Source organism: Belonocnema kinseyi, chromosome 2, assembly GCF_010883055.1.
Source record: "Belonocnema kinseyi isolate 2016_QV_RU_SX_M_011 chromosome 2, B_treatae_v1, whole genome shotgun sequence".
Taxonomy (NCBI): Eukaryota; Metazoa; Arthropoda; class Insecta; order Hymenoptera; family Cynipidae; genus Belonocnema; species Belonocnema kinseyi.
In genome coordinates, this window is record NC_046658.1 from 90,592,748 (window position 1) to 90,616,944 (window position 24,197).

Consider the following 24,197-nt stretch of genomic DNA (forward strand, 5'->3'; position numbering starts at 1 on the left):
ATCGATAACCAGTAGGAAACTTAGGAGCGTTATGATTGGTTACGGATCCAAAAGATGACCTGATGACCAAAGGTTGATGCGAGAAATTGTTGGTTGAGCGCAGAATCGACGGGAATGTCAAACATGGCGCGCATACGTATTTGTGTTACAGGGATTCTATTCGGTTTTTGAAAAAAGTATTTATCCTTATCAGGGAACATTATTTTTCCTTGTCAAATAAATAATTAGCTTCTAAGATCTTGAGTCTTATTTAAAATTAGAATCAGTGTTAATAACAATAAACGATTGTACAGAAGTCGAAGCACATTCCGAAAGTTATACCTAACCTTTACTTGTAAACCTTGAACTGCAACTGCAACACGAGTGATTGCAATGTGAATGAAATCAAAAAAATCTTGTAATATGCAGGTTTAATCTCTAATTTGTGGTGCATATAGAGAAATTAATTTGACGGCTTTTTATTGTTGAGGAAAGAGACTAACAATTTGTGATTAGGGCATAGCTTCTGTGAAGTTACGGAAAGTTGTCAAAATTGGTTGCATGTAATCTGCATGCAATTAATTTTTCGATCAAGAAGAGGACGACAAAATGCCAAAAATTAAAACGAAACTATCTATAAATAATATGTGGTTGAGACAGCGAGAACTTGGCATAAGCCAACCGCTCGGTCACAATGATCGTTTTCACAAAACTTTATATTCGTCTATTCAGTCTGTTACTTCTTGGGATCATAATGAAAATCTCTATAGTGCGATTCACGGCGGGGTTTTCAACTTGGAATACTCTCCTGATGGGTAAGATACTTTTTTATTTAATTCAAATTATCATTTCTTTAATTTTCAATCTTCGTTTATGGTCTTTTGTTCCTAACCTAAAAGTCCTATTTTGCAACATTGAACTAATCACTAATGGCATTAAGGATTTAAAAAAGGCGTTGATTCGATCAATGAAAGCAATTAAAATGAATTATTGGGAAATGCCACGGTTTATTCTTAGAATAACTAGATAAGGTCTACAGAAAAATGCAAATTAACGTATGAAATCAATCTTATTCCTTTTCGAGGTCTTTGTATGATTTGTGTGAGTGTACCAGAAAATTATAACGAGTTTCCTTTTTATTTTACCGTATTAAAAGTATATTTTACATTTCTTATTTATGTGATATACGTAGGGAAATAAATTTTTATTGGTTATAAGCACACACATTTTTGTGTATTGTGATTGAAAATTTGTGTTTCCATTTTGTTCTGTTTCTCTTTGTTTTGTACTTCATTTTATTGTTGCTAATGAATTTCAGCATGTATTTCATCAATTGTTCATTCTTAGGGAACGTACATTACGTATGTAAGGATCATTTTGCAAATTGTAGGATTACAGGAAATTACGTAAGATTCTATATTTTTATCTCACTCTATCAAGATCAAGAAACGAGGTTTCAAAATATTTCAAGGGATTAGCAATTTTTGGCCTCCATTACATTCTAATCCCATCTGATTGTGGTTTTAGAAAATCTCGACTTTGTCCGAAAATCATCAGAACTAAACTTAAAATTCACCCATTCCATTTTTGGCCGCAAATCGGTCATTTTTATTTAAAAATTCACCTTTTATTGTTGAAGAAATATACTTCTTAGTTAAAACTTGATTTTATTGGTTGAAAATATAAATATTTTGTTACAAATTGTTAGTTTTTAATTTATAATTAACTTTTTTGTTGAAAAATATTATCTTTGGGTCGAAAATGCTCTTGAAAGCTCCACAATTTGATTGACATTTTTGTTCCCGATTGTTTTTGATTGAAAAATTAAAATTTTGTTGAAATATCGATTATTATATTTTTTGTTGAGCATTCATCACATTCAGTTAAAAATTCAATTATTTGGATGAACATACTTCTTCGTGGGATAAAAATTCTAATATTTTATTTAAAATTCAACTATTTTGTTAAAAATTCAACTACTTTCTTAAAGAGTCAACTCTTTTTTAAAACTTCAACTATTGGTTAGAAGTTGAATGTTTAATTAAAAATGATAGATTTTCAGCCAAAAATGGAATAGGTGAATTTTGATTTAAGAAAATTAATTTTCAAATGAAAGAATATGAATTGTCATGACATTTTCAACAAATGAAATAAATTTGCATTACAGTAGCTTAGCATTCAAACCAATAGTTGCATTTTTTTTAAACAAGTTGACTTTTTAACAAAATAGTTGAATTTTCAACAAAATAATTTACTTTAATTATTCGTCGAAAATGTTACGTAGATTTATATTTTTTTTGTTCAAAAATTACTTTTTTTAACTGAAAATTCACCGATTCCGTTTTTGGCTGAAAACTGATAATTTCTATTTAAAAATTCGACCGTTACAATCTTTGTTAAATATTCATCCTTTTTGGTTGAAGATTATACTACTTTGTAAAAAATTTATTCTATTTGCTCAAAATATAAACATTTTGTTATAAATTGGCAGTTTTTAGTTGAAAATGAAAATATTATTTTCTTAAAAAATAACTTTTTTGTTGAAAGTTATTATTTTTGAGCAAAACATTTGCATTTTGAGCTTGAAAATTCAGGAATTTGGTTGACATTTATTTCTTGATTGTTTTTCATTTAATTTTTTTTTTTTTTGAAATATCGACTATTATCTTTTTTCTTTAAAATTCCATTTATTAAGTTGAAAATTCAATTATTTGTATGAAAATACTTGTTTGTGGGACAAAAATCCCAATATTTTATTATAAATTAAATTATTTTGTTAAAAATTCAAATATTTCGTTAAAGAGTCTAATCTTTTTAAAAACTTCAACTATTGATTAGAAGTTGAACGACTTTGATGAAAATTAATTTTATTCGTTGAAAATGTTAGTAAAATTTATCTTATTTTGTTCAAAAATTACTTTTCTTAACTGAAAATTCACCTATTCCGTTTTTGGCTGAGAACGGACCATTTCTATTTAAAAATTCGACTATTTCATTCTTCGTTAAGTATTCATCCTTTTTGGTTGAAGATTATACTGCTTTGTACAAAATTTATTCTATTTGCTCAAAGTATAAACATTTTGTATAAATTGATCGTTTTTAGTTGAAAATTAAAATATTATTTGGTTAAAAAATAAATTTTTTGTTGAAAGTTATTATTTTTGGGCACAACATTTGCATTTTGAACTTGAAAATTCAGGAATTTGCTTGACATTTATTTCCCGATTGTTTTTCATTGAAAAATTAATTTTTTTTTAAAATCGAATATTATCTTTTTTGTTTAAAATTCCATTTATTTAGTTGAAAATTCAATTATTTGGATGAAAATACTTCTTTGTGAAATAAAAATTCCGATATTTCATTAAAAATTAAATTATTTTGTTGAAAATTCAACTGTTTTGTTAAAAAGTCAACTCTCTTTCAGAAATCCAACTACTGGTTAGAAGTGGAACTACTTTGATAAAATTTCATTTTATTCGTTGAAAATTTTACGAAGATTTATCTTTTTTTGTTCAAAAATTAATTTTCGTAACTGAAAATTCACCTATTCCATTTTTAGGTGAAACCCGATTATTTTTATTTAAAAATTCAACTATTACATTTTTCGTTTCGTATTAATCTTTTTTGGTCGAAAATTATACTGCTTTGTAAACAATGTATTTTATTATATGAAAAGATAAATATTTTGGTCTAAAATGATATTTTTTAGTTGAAAATGTAATTATTTGGTGAAAAAAGAACTTTTTCGTTGAAAGTTATTATTTTTGGGCGAAAAATTCGTCTTTCTAACTTTAAAATTCAAGAATTTGGTTGACATTGTTTTCTCGTCTTTTTCCGATTAAAAATTAAAAATTTTGTTGAAATACCAATTGTAACTGTTCGTTGTTGATAATCCATTTTTTTAAATTGAATTTAACCAGTTTAACTGTTGTTTGTTTAAAATTACCCTTTTTTGGTTGAAATATCCACTTTTACATTTTTTTTATTCTTTTTTTTTTGGTTAAATTAAATTATTTTTGATTAAACATTAAAATGTCTTTTGCTTTTGAAATATCAACTATAACATTCATCGTTAAAATTTATCTTTTTTTTCATTGAAAAATTAATTAATTGGTTGAAAGTTCAACTAATTTGTTCCAAGTTGATTTTTTTTTTAAAACTAGTCTGTTTGAAAATTATTTTTTCGACTGGTAATTAAATTATTCCATTTTTTTTAGTTAATAATTAAAATCTTTTTTGGAAATACATCTTCGGGGAATAAAAATTCCACTATTTTATTACACTTTGCCGAAAATGAAATTATTGGTTGAAAGTTGAACTCCTATGATAAAGAATTATTTTATTCGTTGAAAATGTAATGAAAATCCATCCTTTGTTTTTAATTGAAAATTGCTTTTCTTAGCTGGAAATTCAACTAATCTATTTTTAGCTGAAAGTCGATTATTTTTATTTAAGAATTCATATATTAGGTTTTTCGATGTGAATTCATCTTTTCGGCTTAACATTATAGCACTTTAATAAAAATTAATTTTATTGATTGAAAATGTAAACATTTTGTTAAAATGTGATAGTTTTTAGGTGAAAATTTAATTTTCAATTTGCCTTTTTGTCGTGAAAATTTATCAATTTGGTTGATAATATTTTCTGGACTGTTTTTGATTGAAAATTAACAATTTGCTGTTGAAATATAAACTATTATATATATTTTTTATAATTTAATTATTCAATTACTGGTTCAATATTCATCTTTTTTATTTTAAAATTTCCTAGATAAGGTCTGCAGCAAAATGCAAATGAACTTATGAAACCAATCCTATTTTTTTTCGAGGTCTTTGTATGATTTGTGTGAGTGTACTAGAAAATTATAACGAGTTTCCATTTTAATTTATCGTACTAAAAAAGTATTACATTTTATATTTATAAGATATACATGTGGAAATAAATTCTTAATTGGTTAAAAGCACACACCATTTTTGTGCATTATAACAAAACATTTTATTTACATTTTGTTTTGTTTTTCCTGGCTTTTTACTTTTTTTTAATTCTTACCAATGGATTTCAGTAGATATTTTATCAATTGTTGAATCATAGGAAACGTTCATTAATTATATAAAGATAATTTTGGAAATTTAGACCCCATGCTTACGTAAGATTCTATATTTTGATCTCACTCTGTCAAGATTTTAAATCCATTATTTTCACAGTAACCGAGATTTAAAAAAATGTCAAATGAGTTCCAAGGATTTCAAAATATAATGAAGTACTTTTAAGAATTTTAGAGGATTTTAATGGGGTTTCGAAGATTTAAGGGAATTTGAAGAAAAATGTAATGGATTTACAAAATGTTCAATAGAATTGACGGAATTTTAAGGGTGTTAAGAGATAGCGAAGTGTTTTCACGAATTTTTAAAGAACTTCAGAAGATTTTAATGGGATTACCAAGATTTAAAAAAGATTTGAAGCGGTTTTTATTTAGCAATTTTGAAGATTTTATCCAAGTTTTAGATATTTCAGAGAATTTGTATGGGATTTGGAGGATTTCAAAAGATATTCAGGAAATCTAAGAAAATGTAAGGGATTTCCAGAGTTTTTAATGTATTTTAAGGGATTTTCTGGGAGCTCAATAATTTTAAAGGGATTCCAAGAGATCATGTATGAGATAAATGAATAAGGGATTCTCAAAATTTTCAAAGAAATTCACGGGATTTTAAGGGATACCGAAGTATTTTCATACGTTTTAAAGGATAGAATAAGGATATTTCAAAGATTTAAAGGGATTTCAAGGGATTTTATAAGATTAAAAAAATGTCACGGAATTTCCAAATATGTGCAAAGATCTAAGGGATTTTAACAGATTTTAAGAGATTTAAAGGAAAGTATGATGATTTCACAGAATTCAAACCAAAATTTAAAAATATTCTGTGAATTTTAAACGGATTTCGAAAATTTTAAGGTATCGTATTATTTTGAAATATTTTAGGAATTTTCAAGTTAGGGATTTCCAAACTTTTCAAAGTATTTCCAGGGAGCTCAATCATTTTAAAGTGATTCCGAAATATTATGTAGAAGATGTAGAATATTTTAGAAGATTTCGTTAGATTATAATGAATTTTAACGAGACCTTAAAGATATTAATGAATCTCATAATATTTCGAAATATCTTACGTAATTTCAAGAATTTTAACCCATTTTGAGAATAATTATTGGGTTTTAATGCGATTTTGTAGATTGCATGGAACTTTAAAAGATTTCGCGAAATTTAAAGAAGATTTCAACGGATTTTCACAGTTTTTAAAGGACTTCAAGGGATTTATGCACTTAATCCTTGAAATGTATAGGATTTTAGGAAATATTTTATTTATTAAAATTTGTTTAAGGATTAAAATTCTTTAATGGATTCACGGGACATCAAGGTATACCGAAGTATTTTCATGAATTTTGAAGGATGTCTGTCGGTTTAAATAGATTTCGAAGATTTCAAGGGATTTTATAAGATTTTACGGGTTTTCAAAAGATTTGCAAAGATTAAAAAGGATTTGAACAGATTTTAAGTGAACAGGAGATTTGAAAACATTCATAAGTATATCCACGGATTTTAGAAGATTTCAGGATAACTCGTAATATTTCGAAACTCACAGGATTTGAAAAGACGTGCCGAAATTTTTCCGGAATGTAAGGGTATTTAACAGATTTTAAAATATTTTCAAATATTTGACGGGATTTAAAAGGATTTTATGAGATTTAAAAACATTCGAATGTATATCCACGGATTTTGCAAGATTTTGTAAGAATTTAATGTTTTTTTAAAGGGCTTTCGATTAAGATTTCAAGGCATTTCGAAATATTTCCCGGAATTTCATGAATTTTAAGTGATTTCTATGGGATTTTAAAGGATTTCCATGGAGCTTAATCGTTTTAAAGAGATTACAAGTGATTATGTACAATATCCATGAAATTTATAGGATTTTCAGAAATAATCACATAATTTAAAAACAATTAATAGATTTACAAAATGTTTAAAAGGTTCATTTTTTTTAATTACGGATTTTTAAAGGATGACAAGAGATGCCAAAGTATTTTCACTAATTTTTAAGGATATTAGGGAATTTTATAAGATTTACAAGATTTCGTAATATTTCAATTAATTTTAAAGGGCTTTTAAAGATTTTTTGATATTTTGAATATCTTAAGCGACTTTAAAAGATTTCGCGAAATATAAAAAATATCGAATCCATAGAACTTACAGGATTTTAAGGAATATTCACATAATTTGAATATTTAAGTTGTCTACAAACTGATCAAAATAATTCACGCGAAGGATGGTTAACTCCTCGAATCTAAATTTATTGAATGCATGTAATATGAAATATTGTTTAATAAAGAAGAAATAAAACAAATAATTATACAATGCGTATAATATTATAAAAAGAAATTTCCACAGATAAAACAGGTTTCAATTAGCATTAAAAAAATTAGAAAGAGGAAACTTAGGTAAGATAACATTAAAACATTAGAATACGCGAACAAAAATTTAATGTATGCAATAATTTATACAGTAATTTATGTACTTAAAGACAGATACTATCCACATACTAATAATTGCAAAACACTTTCCACTTTCTGAAATATATGAATTAATTTACATATATGTCAGTTAAGTATTTTAATTATTGTAATTTATTTACAACATTGGACATACTCGGAAATTTAGAAAACTTACAATTACAAAATTTGGTGATATGTTTCCTTTTTTGCATATCATTCTTTTTCTTTGTTAATATTTATCATCATATTGTTTTTAATCTTTTTTTAGGTGAATTAAATTTTTTTTTAGAAACAAGTGACATAATTTTGTCTACTTTAAATCAGAAATAATTAATTATTATCAATAACACAAAATTATATTTATTTTCTTGTAGATCGCTTTTGCTAGCTGCGTGTGAAAAGAAAAGCGTTTTAATGTTTGATCCCTTAACTCGACGACTGATTCGTGCTATTGATAATGCTCACGGAGATTGTGTCAATTGCGTAAGGTGAGTCGTACTATTAAAAACTATTATTTTAAATATTCACAGAGTGTCTAGCGGAATAGGAGATTGGAAAAAACCCAGGAATTTTATTTGGTGCCGCTTTTTTTTCTTTTCTATCGCAAAATCAACTTTTTTTACTTTATTTTCTTTTTATTGTTTGGTCGAGAATTTTATGAGAGTTAACATTTTTTTTCTTCAATTGGTTGGCAGTTATTAGAATTATCTATAAAAGATATCAGGTAGAATGCATTTTGTCAATAAAATTATTCAATAAGACATTGCAAAAATGGTGCAAATTTCAAATTTTCCGAAAAATTTAATTATATCTGATATAATCAACATCTTAAAAAGTTGAAAAAATTCGAGGCATCTAATGTTTAGGAAAATAATAATAAAAATCAAATGGATATATATTTTTCATGCTCATGCTTACTTATTCAATATATGTTACAAAAGTATTTCTTTCAGAAAAATCGATACACTCACTTGATATATCATAAATTTCATATCATATAATACAAATCCAATTTTAAATAAGTTTAATTGTTAATTTTTTCAATTATGAAACCATTTAGTTTACAATACGTAATTGTGAAATCTTTTACTTAGATAATTTTTTATTTTAGATCTTCATTTTTAAGCGTAAATTTTCAATTTAGAAAATTTAAAAATTCAGTCGTGCAGATCTCAATAATTAGAAATTAAATGTGCTTGAAATTTTCATTTTTAAATAGAAAACGTCTTACGTTCATTAACTGTAAATATAAATTAATTATTGATTTTTGAAATTAAACTGTGTTTCGAATATTAAAAGTTGAGAAATAATTCAAATAAACCGATTCATAATTAAATGCTTTTATTTAATTTTGAATCATATTAAAATATTATTTCATTCTATAATAGTCCATTTTTAACCCATTCATATTGAAATGTTGTATTTAAAAAAATTAACAAATTTTATAATTTAGCAATATTTTACTGTTTATTTCAAATTAAAAATGATAAAAGAAATAATAAATCTAAACAAATTAAAACTGAACTTTTGGCAATATAAAGCCTTGGATCATTAGAATCTCAGATCCCTAAATTTATACTTGAGTTTGGCTGTATACATTTAAATTGTAATTAAACAATTATTAATTTGAAATCGCTTAAAATAAAAATAATTTATTTTCTAAATTAAAAGGTTTCAGTTTTTTTAATCGTTCAATTTTAAATGTTTTTAACTTAAAATTGATTGAAATAATAATATTTTTTTTAAATCATAAATTCATTGATTCATTCTTCAATTCAGAGCATCGGAAATGATAGCGTGGGTTTAGATTTTTAAACCAGAAATCTTTGAACTGCTCAATTGATAAAAGATTAAAACTTAAAATTGTGCAGTTCAACAGAAGTTAGTATAAAATTGTTCAAATGAAAAGTTAAAAAATCTTCTAGTTTATACGTGAAAATTATTGAGTTTTTGAATAAAAATTGCTTGAAGCTTCAATTTTAAAAGTTAATAATTAAAAAAAGTTCCACCGAGAACCCAAAAACAAGGAAATGATCGGGAATTTTTTGAAACCGAGAAATGACAGTGACTTTATTTTTTCACCGGGAATTTTACAAAATTTTTTCATCTTCTTTAGGTATGATATCATTCAATTTATAATGCGTAATTCAAAAATCTTTTATTTAACCACATTTTCCATTTTAGATTTTCATTTTAAGCATATGTTTTTGTTTAAAAGAATTTTAAAATGCAGTCTTGGATGACCTAATTAATTGAAAATTAAAAGCGTTTAAAATTGAAAACTTTTGATCAAAAACATTTTTATTTTATCAATGGTAAATATAAACTAATTATTTAAAAAAATGATCTGTACTTGAAATATCAAAAAGTAACAATAATTGATTTGTTAGGACGAATCTAAATCGGTTCAAAATTTAAGAGTTTCCAGAGTTCAACGTCAAAAATTAAATTGATTCAATTCAAAAATCTTAGTCGTAATAAAAGAAAATAATTTGAAACTAAATTGTTTGAAATAGAAAGCTTTCAATCGTTAAAACTTCAAGGAGATTTTAAACTTTAAATGTTACGACTTTAATTGTTCTATTTTTAAAAATGATTCTCTTGAAATGATTAAATAAATAATAGCCATAGCCTAATTTAAAACAAAATATAGACTTTTGGAGAGTTTGAACACAAATTTATAAGGCTTTTAAGAAACGTGAAAGGCTTCAACAGAACAAACAAAAATGTTTTTGGGATTTGCTACACAAATTGAAAATGATTTTTTGTTTTGATAAATTATTTGAAATTCGATCCAATTTAAAAGGTATTAAGAAGTTATTAAAAACTTTTAATAATCATTTATTTAAAAAAAATTTTAAAGAACATGTTGATTTTTTAAGACTAAAACAAAATTTTGAAGATTTTTAAGGATATCTAAACTATTTAAAATTAAATAAAAATTGTTTAAAATACTATAATCTCAATTTTTTAAATTTATCAAATGATTCTTCAATTTATAGCATTGAAAATGATAACATGGATTTATATTTTTGAAACTGAATTAAATTTTAAAAGTTAAAAATTTAAGAGTTCCATCTTAAATGCTTTAATTTGCAGTTCATTTTTCATTAATTCAAATGGAAAAATGGTTGTCTTTAGAGTTCGAATTTTTGAATTTAATTGACCGTGAAAAATGTTTGCGAACCGGGAATTTTTTCTTCGATTAAAACGCCCCCTGGATTTAATCATTAAAAAGCTAACATTCAATTAGTGATTGGATAGATTTTTCTTTTAAAAAATTGTAAAATTTCTGGCGAAAACAAAAATTCAGTGTCATTTCCGGGTTTTCCTGGTTTGCCATGATCCATCATGATAAAATCTCACATTTTAAAATATTTTTCAATATCCTTGAAAAAATTTTGAAGGTAAATTTCTATAAAATCGAACAAAATTGTCACTATTATTGTAAACTTTTCCTCCTACGTAATGCAATATGTTTAAAGTTAAAATAAAAACTTTGGAGAAATCTTAAAATTTTTTTGCGGAAAGGAATATTTTTGCAGAATATAATAAATCAGTAATGACGAGGTTTCTATCCAATTTACTTAAAATATATATTCATTTGATTTTGATTATTATTTGGATTTTTAAGAAATTTAATTTTAAGAAAACATTAAAATTTGCATTATCTTTTCAAATAATTGAACAAATGACTTTATCCTGGTTCGCTTTATAGAGAATAATTCTAGTTTTCAACCTATTTAAGGGAAAAGAAATTCTACTCTAATATTTTCAAGTTGAAAAAAATTTCGGTGGCCTGTGATTAATAAATAATTTTTTAAATTACAAGATAATTTTTTTATATTTATATTATGTTAAATTGCCCGTTCCTATACTTTGGTTTGAGACAAATTAGAAAAAGACATCTTTAAATTGGTCGCATAAAAAAATTTGGTCGGGCAAAAACCGGGAAAAGCCCGGGAATTTCAAATTGCCTGATCAGCTTTTAACAAAAAGAGATAGTAATTAAACACTTGCTGAATTACATTTATATTCAGATTTCTGGATCAACGGATATTTGCGACTTGTTCCGACGACAGCACAGTAGCACTTTGGGATTCTAGGAATTTAAAACAAAGAATTAGAACTCTTCAAGGTCATTCAAATTGGGTAAAAAATATAGAATACTGTCCCAATGATGGTTTACTATTGACGAGCGGTTTCGATGGCAGTATTTATACCTGGGATATAAACAGGTAAATATATAGAATATTTAATTAATAATTAATAATTTTTCCTTACTTCGTTAATAGTTAACAGCAGAAAATTATAATAATCTAGAGTGGCCCCAGTCCAGGAAAAACCTGGCAATCAGGGAAAATTTAGGGAATTTTGTTAGGTAAACTCAGGGATTTTTGAGAGAGAAAAAAAATGGCAAAAAGTCAGGGAATTTCTGTAAAAAGCACTTTAAGTGACTATCAAGAATAATCAGGGCTGTGATATAGTTACTTTTAGTAGTCACTTTTTTCTGAAATCACTTTTAAGTCTGTATTTTCTTCAAGTTATTGAAGTTTTTTTGAATTTAAGAAAATATTTAAGGTATTTTAGGACATATCTAAAAATTTTATCAGGTTAAAATAATTTGAATGGATTTGTAAGATATTCGAGTATTAACAAAATTCGAAGGAATTTTCAAGAACTTTAAATAGTTTCGAAAGATTTCGAACGATTTTAAATATTTCAGGGTATTTTTAAACATTCTGGACATTTAAAGCATTTCGAAAAATTTTCAGTAGATTAAAAAATTTGAAGTTATTTAAAAATATTTTAGGATATTTTAAAAACATCCCAATGTTCAATTATTTTAAGGGATTTAAAAAAATGTAATAGGGTTTTAAAAAATTTACTAGTATTTCGGAAGTTACGGAACGATTTTATATGATTATAAGGTTTTGGGACATTTTAAAAGATTCCAAGGGATTTTATAAGATATCTGAGCATCTTGAGGGATTTGGAAAGCTGTCACTATATTTTTTTTAAATTTCAAGAGGAACTTAGAAGAAATTAGGCATTTTTTTTAATCTTGCAAGGAACTTTGATTTTATTTCAATAGTTTGAAGGGCTTTTAAAGGGTTTGAAACATTTTAGCGTATTTAAAAAGATTCCAAGGAATTTGGTTAGTGATTTTAATAATTTAAAGGAAGTTCAAAAGATTTTAAAGATTTAAAGGTATTTTTAAATATTATTTTAAAGGATTTTCAAGAGCTATAGAAATTTTCAAGAAATGAAATTTCAAAAGATTTGAGATATTTTAGGGTATTTTAAAACATTCCAAAAAATTGTTAATAGATTTTAATCATTTAAAATCATCTGAAGTAATTCTAAAGATTTTAGGTTGTTTCTAAAAATTCCAATTATGTAATTTTCTGGAGCTTTAAAATTTTTCAGGGGTTTGAAATGTTTAAGGGTATTTATAAAGATTCAAAGGCATTTTAAAAATATTACAAAATTGTCAAGAAATTTCTAAAGATTTCAATTATTGTAAAGGAATACAAAAATAATAATGGATTTTAATGTATTTACTAGAATTATTTCCAATAAACTTAAAGATTATAGAAAATTTTAAAAGATTCTAAGCAATTTTCAATTTATATTAATAATTTGAAGGAATTTGAAAGATTTTAGGATATTTTAACCAATTTCAGGGAGTTTTCAAGAGCTTTAAAAAGTTTCAAGTGGTATCAAATAATTTCAAAGGATTTAAAATATTTTAGTGTATTTTAAAAGATTTTCAAGGAATTTCGAAAAGATTTCAATCATTCAAAAGCATTCCAAATGTGAATTTCAAGGGACTTGATAAGATTTCGAAGGATTTTTAATATTTGAGGATATGTTACAAAAATTCTGAAGAATTTTCAATAGATTTAAATAATTTGAAGGCATTTCAAAATATTTTAGGGTTTTTTTTAAACATCTAAGAAATTTTCAAGAGAATTAACAAGTTTTCAAGGGATTTTAAAATATCTGAATGGATTTGAAATGTTTAGGGTACTTTAAAAGATTTTAAGGCATATTCAAATAAATATAAAATTTCCAAAGATTTTAATTATTTTAATTTTAAAATCTCTCAAGATATTTTAGTAAATTTTCTAGAGATTTTGGAGGATTTTAAATATCCTTTTAAGGGCCATGAGAAAATTTAAATATATTTCAAAATATTGCGAAGGATTTAAAATAATTTAAGATATTAAAAAAAAATCTTATTGATTTTCAAAAGCTTCAAAAAATATCAAGGTTTTTAAAAAAATTTTAGGATATTTTAAAAGATTCCAAACAATTTAAAACTAATTTTAATAATTTGAAAAGATTCAAAAGATTTTAGGGTATTTTTAAAAATCCAAGGAGTTTTTAAGAGCTATGCAAAATTTGAAGGGATTTAAAAAAATTGTTCTGAGGATTTCAAATATCCTACGCTATTTCAAAAACATTTCAGTAATTTTAAGCATTTCGAAAAGACTTATAAAATTTTCGATTTTTCTTTAAATTTGAAGTATGTAATTTTTCAGAGCTTTAAAAAAATCAAGGGATTGGAAATATTGTAATGCATTTAAATAGATTTTAAAGAATTTAACATTGATTTCAGTAATTTAATGGGATTTCCAAGATTTTTCGAATATTTTCTGTAATTTAAAAAGAATGCAAGAACTTTTGAATTTATTTCTATAATTTAAAGTGAGTTCAAAGGTTTTGCAATATTTAAGTGTATTTTGAAATTTCAGATTTCATAGTATTTTGCGTAACTTTATAATATTTTAATGAATTTATTCATATGAAGTGAGGGAACTTCTCAGGGTTTATGAAATTCATTTGAATTAATTTGGAATTTACGCTGAATATGAATTTCTCCTGATTTGTGATTTAAAAAAAAAAGTTTTTCTTGAATTCATCATCAAGGCTTTTCTCATTGCCTTGAGTTTTAAGGCATTTCATCAAATTGTTTTGAATTCCCTTAAAATTTTCTCAATTCATTCAAAACTTATTGAATTTAATTCATTTTTTAATATTTGAATTGTTTTCAATTCACTTTTTTTTAGCGGAATTTTTCGTTTTTTAGAAAATTTTTCATTTAATTTGAATTTTTTCTTGTAAGTCTTATAAATGCATCCTGACTTCGTTCTAATTCACTTGGAATCCCTACAAAGTTCATCGTATTCTTTTGAATTCTTTTCAATTAAAAAAAAAAAAACATTACATGTAAGTCAGGTAATACATTGATTCATATTTGTGATTTTTAGTCACTTTTTGGATTAGAAATTAGTCACTTTTGGCCACTTTTTCGGTTTAAATAGTTCACTTTTTTCAACTAAATTAGGCTGCGGTTACCCTGATAATAATAAATAAAAAAAATTAATGAATTTTAATTGAAAATTGTTCTGTTCCATTGATAAAAGATTATAATTTTCCTCTTTAAATATTAATGGCCAGGAAAAATGAAAAATAAGTCAGGGAACGTTGAAAATTTATTTTTCCACCTGTCTTGAATTTATAATACAAAATATTGTTTTAAGTAGTTTTACAGAGAATAGCTGTCTATATACTAGAGTATTCCATACAAATGGACTGATGAGAACGAGATTAAGTCCTGACGCTAGTAAAATGCTCATTTGCACAACTTCTGGTTATCTAATTATAATACACGATCTCAAACTGAGTACTTTAACAGCCGACCTTCGAGGATTTAAGGTAGTTTATTAAAAAAAAATGTAAATCCAAAATGTAAATTACTTTAGTCAGACTCAAGATTTTTTTAATTATCTTTTTTCTATATGTTAATGGATCGTTTTTGTTATTTATTGCAGCCAAACATGTATCGACTAATGCAACAATCACAGACAACCATTCCAATGGCTGCAAACTTCACTCATCTTTTTTCTCATAAGCGCAAACATAATCGAGTCGAATTCTTGACCGATTTTCCGGACGGCAATGATGCCGAAGTGATATCTAGTTTACAAGTTCATCCGCAGGGATGGTGTGCATTGTCACGGAATATTAGCGCTGGAGAAAAATCTGAGGTGAGTTTAAAATGAGATGAGAGGGTGTCTGAAAAAAGGGGTTTTTTAAATTTTGTAAATGCTAAAAACCAAATTGTTTTATTTGACCGCGGGCGAGTCACGGAGCTGGCTATACTTTTAGGGCGATAATTATTCAAATGGATGGGAAAAATATGAATTTTAATTGTTAAAATACTTCTTTTTTTTGCCTATAAGGTAAACCAACCATTACTGGGAGAGTTACGAAAAGCTAAACCACATAAACACAATTTTTAAATGGTGAATTAGAAGTTTTCGTAAAAAAACCGTTATAATAAGTGACTCATGCATTATTTGCTCGATTAGAACAGAAAACACATTATTAATTTTATAATTAATTAATATAAATGGATGTTTTTGAAGCTAGGCAGATCGATTATTAGTGGGACAAGAATTTTGGGGTATATCCTTAAGTAGGACACAAAATAAACTAATACTGCTCCAAGGAAAATCCAATGGGGTTTATCAAAATAATATGGTACAAATAATTTACAATTCTAGAATACATTAAATAGCAAGAATGGATTGGTATAAATCATAAGGAATTTATTTTCCACGCTTGCCATTCAATTGATTATTTATTAATTATTTATTATCAATGTTTATTATATATTATATTAATGAACGTTTTATTATAAGAATTATATTAATATTTATTTATTTTATTATTATCTTTCTTTCCTTAATAAAGTAATTTAATAGTAACTTACAAAATTTAATTTTTATTCAAATTAGTAAGTATGCATTCACATTTAATATTGAAGATTAATATTATCGATTTAGTGGCAAATTCAACTGTTTGGTTGTAAATTTTGATATAGAATTCATCTTAATTAAAATTAGTACATAAATTAAAAAAAGAATTCAAACAATTTAAATTATTCTTTGGTTAAAAATTTCATTATTTGATTGACAATTTTATTGACTGAAAAATCTTTTCGTATAATATTTTTCCTATTTTGTTGAAAATTCCTCTTTTTGGTTCGAAAATTTATCTTGTTAATTATAAATTTCATATTTTTTGAGCAAAAATGCAACTTTTTGGTTAAAAAAAATATTTTTTCTTTTTTTTTTAATGAAAAATTTTATTTGGTTGACAAACCATCTCTTTTGGTAGAATTTTTATCTGTCTTTTTGGTAGAAAATTAGCCTTTTTAATTTTAAAATTGAACCCTTTTAAAAAAGATTGAACTATTAGGCTAAGCAAAAAAGTTGAATTCTGATAAAAAATATATAATTATTAATATTTCAACCAAAAAAATATTGTAATTTAAAAATTAAAAACAGTTGAATTAATTAAAAAAACTAATTTTCAATAAAACGGATAAAACAAAACATTTATATTTTTAATTCGAAAATATAAATTTTCAACAGAAAAGTTAATTTAATTATCTTATTAAAAAAGTAAATAGAAAATAATAATCTCATTAGTATTTTTAATATTTAAGCTCAAATTTTAATGGATATTTACTAATTTGGATTAAAAAATTAAATTTATGAGTTACTAATAAATTACATACCTAGGAAGTTGGAAGCTTTTTCATAATTATGAAAGATCTGAGGAGAAATGGTTTCGGTTTTATTTTTAAAAGATAATTTTAAGTATAAAAAATTAAAAAATGCGGGTTAAAAGAATATGGAAGACTTTGAGACCATTTTTTTTTAGTTTTTAAAGATTTAAAATTTGTTTAGGCAAACTGAGTTGTGTCAGGGTGTGAAAAAAAGTTGTTAAAATACATGGGAAATTTTTAAATTATTGTTTTGTAAAGAATTTAAAGAGAAAATCGAAAAAAGATCACAACATTTTGAGTTATTTCCTAAAATCTTTCAAAAGTGTGAAAGATTTTGAAGCAAAAATCTGCAATTTTGCCATATTACATAATTTCAGGAAAAATTTGAATAAGTTTAAGAGATATTCAAAAGTTTTTAAACGATTAAAAAATAATTAAAACTTGTAAAGATTTTTTAAAGAATTTTGTAAAGTTTCACGAAAATAAAAGACATTTTTTCAGGTGCGTAAGAAAAATTTCGAAAAATTAATTTGAAGAGATTATTTAAAAAGATTTTAGAAGATTTCAAAAATAGTCAAAGAAGAATCGGAAAGATTTTAAGCCAATTTTTTTAATTTTGGAGAATAAATAAAAAATGAAGGAAAAAATTGAATAATTTTTAGAAATTAAAAGGTTTAGAAGGTCTGACAAGATTAAAAAAAAACAAGAATTTATCTTATATTCGTGTGAAAATTTAAAATAATTTTTCATTTTGAAAAATGAACTTAAGAGAAAATTGAAAAAAGGTTTTTAAACATAACAAACTATTTCCAAAAATTTCTAAAAATAGTTTAAAAGATTTTAAAGCAAAATGTTTCAATTTGGTAAGATTGCAAAATAAAAACGATAAAAGATCGGGTAAATCCAAGAAATATTTAGTAGAATTTAAAAGAATTTCGAAAGTTTTCATGAGAATAAATAAATTTTCTTAAAATTGCTGGGAAAATTTAGAAGATTGTGAGGTAATTTTTTTAATTTAGAATGATATTTGAAAATTTTGAGAAAAATTCGTGTCAGTTAAAAATATTTTCAGGAATTTAAGGCGTTTTAAATAGATTACAAATATTTGAAAACTCGGAAACATTTTAGAAAATGTATTAAATATTTCTTGATTCCTTCCCAACTTCTAAAAGTTTTAAACATCTTTTAAAAGGACTTGAATTTTTCATAATATTTTTTAAAATCCTATATTATAAAATTTTTTTTTAAAATCTTCTAGATACTTTTTTGACAAGCCTGAAATATTAAAAAATCTTTTAAATTTTCTGAAGAATCTTATGAAAATTTTGTTATCAAAGATAGAAAAATATTCGTTAATGGTCTAGATATGATAATTATATTTATTATATTTAAAAGTGTTTGAATATCCGGAACAGACACAAAATAACGAAAAAATTAATACAAAAATCATAAATTAGTAAGAAAAAAATTGCCGAATTATAAAATAAATTAATTGTTACACTCGCATAAATATTTCTATTGCTGAAATTTATGTTTGACGAATTGTTTGCCTTATTTATAATTCTATTAATAGCTCATAATTTAATAATCAATAATCTGTGTTCACTAGTTGTTAATTTCGAGAATTTAAATATTTTTCGATATTTGAAATCTGGAATATTTTACAATTTACTAAAAAATATATATTTTTTGCACTTTTTTCTCAATCGAAAATCCGATTTTTTTGTTAAGAATTAAATTTATAACGGAAGATTCAACTGTTCTATTTTTGGTTGAAAATTCATCTTTTTGTTAGGTATGAAATTCAACTGTTTCAGTTGAAGATTCATAATTTTAGTTGAGAAATCATCAGTTTGGTTGAATGTTCATTTTTTGACTAGAATTTTAATTATTCAATTTTTTCTTGAAAAGTAAAATTTTTTTCGAAATTTGGTCTTTTTTTTAAACATTGATTTTCGTAACTTAAAAATAAAATATTTAAGTTTTAGTTGACAACTGATCTTTTATAGTAAAAATTATTTATTTTTGGTTTAGTTTTGAATTATTTTAGATGAAGATTGTTTATTTTAATTGAAAACTCATTCTTTGTTTAAAATTTAATAATTCCAATTCAGGATTAATCATTTTAATTGAAAATTAATTGGTTAAGTTGAAAATGAATTTTTGTTACTAAAAATATAACTATTCCATTTTCGATGGAAAATTAATTTTTTCAATGTCTAAATTGAACTATTTGGTTGATAATTTGTCTTCTTTGATCGAAAATTCAACTATTTCGTTAAAATTGATGTATTTTGTTGAAAAATGGTATTTTTGGTAGAAAATTAATCTTTTTGTTTGAAAAATAATCTTATTGTTTAAAAATTCACTTTTTTGTTTCACAGTTTAAGTATTTCAGTTGAAAATTCATCTGTTTGTTTTTAAAACTTGACCGGGAAAACCGGGCATTTGAAATCGTTCGCCGAATTGCCACCCTGCTATTAAATATCAAATAAATTAATAAGTAATATTGAAACGTGAAGTATACATTATCTGGAAATTTATAATGAAATTTTTAATAATTTATAATAAAATCTTGACATTTATAATGATTATTAAAAATTGAAACTATCCCTTAATTGAACTAAACTATAAAAATTTACATTTTATTTTAATGCTAGAAAATTATTTACTTTCTTTTGTTATACTGCATTTATAAACATTAATTAGGTTAAAAAAAATATCTATTGTTACAAATGTCTAATATTTCTAAAATTTTATATTATAAACCATAGGATTTATAGAATAAATAAATATTAACAAGGTTGTAGAATCCAAAGTTTGTAGAATCCAAAGTTGTGTTTGCGAACCATACCTTTAAAAAAATTAATTTGATCGGTTTACAATATTTTTTTACAACTTGAATCAATTCTTTTGACAATATTATAGAAAATTAATTTTACCAATAATTTATTAATTATTTTCAAAGTGAAGAAACAAAGATTGCGAAATTTAAAAACAATTGTAACGAATTAAAAATTTTTTCTTAACGACTTCAATTATTTATTTTATTGATGATAATTGAAAATTCGTGTTACAAAATTTTTAATTTTTAAAAACATTTTTATTCTACATATCTTGCTAAAATTTTTAATATTTCTTGTGTGGTATCACTTTTGTCAATTGTTTTTAAAGTGAACAAATAATTTTGCGATCTTTAAAAACAATTGTAATGAATAAAAAAATTAAAAGTATGTTGGTAACTACTTTAATTAATAATTTTTTCAATATTAATTTAAAATTCATGTTACCAATTTTTTGCGTTAAAAAATGCTTAATATTGCATATTTTCGATAAAATTTATGCTCTTTATCTTGTAATTTAAAATTTTTTTCATAGTGCAACACTTTCTTGTCAATTATTTTCAGATTGAACGAAAAATATTACGATCTTTAAAAAGAATTGTAATGAATTAAAAAAGTTCTCCAATTTTTTGACCATTTTAATAAATTATTTTTCAATATCTATTGAAAATTCATGTTACTTGTAATTTAAATTAAAAAAATGTGTAATTTTAATTTTCGAAAACATTTTTACTCTATTTATTTCATTGAAATTTTACATTTTTCTTGTAGTTTAACACTTTTGTCACTTGTTTTTAAAGTGAACAAAAAATTGTGCGATCTTTAAAATTAATTGTAATGAATAAAAAATGTTTCAAAGTATTTTGTTAAAAACTTTAATGAATTACTTTGTCAATATTAATGAAAAATTCATACCAATTATTTACGTTAAAAAATGTTTAATAATTGCATATTTTCGATAAAATTTATGCTCTTTATCTTGTTATACTTTTAAATTTTTTCATAGTGCAACACTTTTTTGTCAATTGTTTTCAGATTGAAGGAAAAATATTGCGATCTTTAAAAAGAATTATAATGACAATTTTAATCAATTATTTGATTAATGTCTATTTAAAATTCATGCTACTTATAATTTTAATACAAAAAATGTGTAATTTCAATTTTCGAAAACATTTTAACTCTATATATCTCACTGAAATTTGACATTTTTCTTATAGTGCAACACTTTTTTGTCAATTATTTTCTAAGCGATCAAAAAAGATTGCACTCTTTAAAAACGATAGTAAATAAATGTAATTTGGTCATAGAATAGAAAATTTCCGTAAAGAATTATTTTTAATTCTGATTTAGAAGCAGGGAATTAAAGAAATCTCAGTTCAAATTCAGAATTATAGTTCTTTTTATAAAAATTCTTTGTCCTCAATCAGAATTGTAATCCTTGTGCCTGGAAATTATCTCATGTTCGAACTTGGAATTATAATTATTTTCCAAAATTCCCTGTTCGAGGTGATAAATCTTTTTTAAATGTTTAGAAATCTCTTTAAATCTTTAAAAATCGTTTGAAACAAATCGAGTAGACACCCTGTTCAGAAATCTTTGAGAGGTTTTTGAAATCCTGAAATCTGGAATGAAAAATCACGCTAATTCAGTCTTATTGGAATTTTCAGTGGACATGCGTGCACGATATTCAGGAACGCGATATGACTGAAGTTTTCGAGCTGCTGAAAGAAGCTGGAGAAAAAGCCAGCCACTTAAACGACATGCCCGAGGAATCAGACGAGTCACAACAACCCCTGCAGCCCTCACGTTCCGGAATAACCTCGACATTTTTAATCGATCGAGCCAATCGTGGCCGAAATTCACAAGCGGGGTCCGAGGCAAGGTCCAGTTCTTTCGTGAGAACCGACGTGACCCAACCCGTTTTTCCATCAAGGACCAACAACTGGCAGGAAGGAACACGACGGAGTTTGCGTCTCCAATCACGAAATTCGCGCTCCCAGCGAAACTCGAGCAATAATTTCACCGTGATTGACATCGGTTCGAGGAGTCAAACCGCAGAATCCAGTGACGGCACTGAAAGACAGGACGATGCATTCAATGAAGAAAGCGAGGAGGCAACGTCCCGGGGCGAGAGTTCAGCCCGAGACGAGGAACGTCAGCGACTGGGTGTCCAGTTGAATGAATTGCGACGAAGAGATCTGATCGACAATCGGAATTTTTCCACGGGAAATGTGGAGTTGCATGTCAGCTCGGCTGATGTCTGGGAAGCTTTGGTCGCCTTCCGGGAGACGAGATCGCGACGAGAGCGTGGTCGGGAGATTCACTCTTCGAATGAATGGCGGGATTGGATGGCCTCGCGAACTAGCAACGCGATCAGCGTAAATCTGCCGAGATCATCGTACACGGTTGTCATCACCGGCGAGAATCGAATTCGAGCGCCAAGTCAGACTAGTCAAACTCATCAGCCGATGTACGCCCTCACGAGGAATGAGAATATTCATCAGAATATTCCGAGACTGACGCACTATATTGAGGAGCCGAATGTTGGGTCGGGTTATATCAAAGAATTGTGTTTCTCCGCCGACGGACGAGTGATCTGCTCGCCTTTTGGCTATGGCGTTCGACTTTTAGCCTTTTCGAATGAATGCCAGGAATTGTCGGACTGTGTGCCGTCCTTCAATGAATCGGTGCAACTTCATGAATTGGCGACTAATGCTAGTCACGCGGATATTGTAGTGAGTACGAAATTTTCGCCAAGACACTGCCTTCTCGTTTCGGGATGTTTAAGTGGGAGGATAGTCTGGCATCAGCCAGTAGTTTAATTATGATGAACTGACTCGTGGAGTTGAGTTTATTACACAAAAAGCGATCTGTTTTTTCTTCTTCTTCTTCTTCTTTTTCCCACGAAGGCGTTATATTTGCAGGTCTCACAGCCTGGTGCGAACTTGCTCGATATTTTTGTAAGTTATTCCCGATTTTCAGTTGTAAGTGTAGGTTTTTAAAAAATCTGCACTGGAATCGAAACTGAAGAAAGATTGGTCTTACTTTTGTGAAAGTCTGAAGACACTTTTTTTAGTATTGAATTTATTGAGATTGAAGTTTACTTTGGAATTAACTAGATTATTTTTAATTAAATTTGTGTGGATTCCCTTGAATTTAGATCGAAATTTGAGTCATTTTTTGTCAATTAATTTCAATTGCTTTCCCATAGATGGACTTTTTATTTATTTATTTGGATTTACTGCGAAATTCTTGGGGGAAAAAAATTAGAATCTAACGATCAGATTTGGGTAAAATACTCTAAAAGGTCTTTATTGAAATTAAAGGAGGAAGAAAAAAATTCGAACTCCAGATTCCCTTCCTATTTACATTTTTTTTTAAATTTAAATGAAGACATTTTAAAGTGTTAAATTTAAAGTTTGAATAGGAATTTATAATTTCTTCTATTCTGATATCTTTTGTTGCTTTTTTTATTTTCTGGCAATGAGATTTTCGGAAGGACAGAAATCTTAAATTGAAAAGTATTGAAAGTGTTAGTCTTTTTTTTCTAATTGAAAAGCACTCGCTGTAAGGATGCAAACTTATTTCATATACATGAAGAAGCAAAACCAGGGTGGCCACTGGACCACGCTCGATTTCAACAGTTTTTAAATAATTATTGGAATTGTTATGTTTTTTAATTATGCTATTATTTATTATTCAAAGAATTTTTAAATGATTTCTTAAATGCTTGAAGAAATAAAAAATAAAAGCCTTTGATGTTGCAAATTTTGGATAGAAATATTTTTATTTAATAAATAAATAAATTTTTTTAAATTTATCTGTACTTTAAGTAATAAAAAGTGAACAAAAACGATTTTAAACCAGTTAAAAATTTAAGAATTTGGAGATTTTAACGTTAAAACTTAAACGGTTTGAATTTGAAAGTCTTAGTCATTAAACAAATGTGAGTGTGTGATTGAAAGCTTATAAACTATTTTCAACTTTAAAATAACTTGATAATAATATATTGCTAATTAATGGATTTTATTAAATTTAAAATATTGTTTCAGTCTAAAATATTTAATTTTTAAACAAATTCAATTTGAAATTTTTTATTAAAAAGAAGATTAATTATTGAATATTTAGCAATATTTGAATTTGTATTTAAGACAAGTGAATTGAAACTAAATATTTGAAAGTAAAGAGTCTTTAACTGAATTGTTTGACATAGAAAACCTGGAATCGTTAAAATTACAAAGAAC

The 24,197-nt window shown here is 25.4% G+C and overlaps 1 protein-coding gene across 2 annotated transcripts; it reads left to right on the plus strand.

Moving 5' to 3' along the window:
- Nucleotides 1–128: 128 nt before the first annotated feature.
- Nucleotides 129–23,629, plus strand: LOC117168369 (DDB1- and CUL4-associated factor 10). Of its 2 annotated transcripts, none has more exons than XM_033353963.1 (6): nucleotides 129–794; nucleotides 7,899–8,012; nucleotides 11,565–11,762; nucleotides 15,075–15,249; nucleotides 15,366–15,581; nucleotides 21,621–23,629. In XM_033353963.1, the coding sequence occupies exons 1-6, from the start codon at nucleotides 589–591 to the stop codon at nucleotides 22,773–22,775; spliced, it is 2,064 nt and encodes a 687-aa protein (XP_033209854.1). In that variant the 5' UTR covers nucleotides 129–588; the 3' UTR covers nucleotides 22,776–23,629. The 2 variants fall into 2 exon arrangements, with proteins under 2 accessions (XP_033209854.1, XP_033209855.1); XM_033353964.1 differs by having other exon boundaries at nucleotides 15,078–15,249.
- The last annotated feature ends 568 nt before the right edge of the window (nucleotides 23,630–24,197 follow it).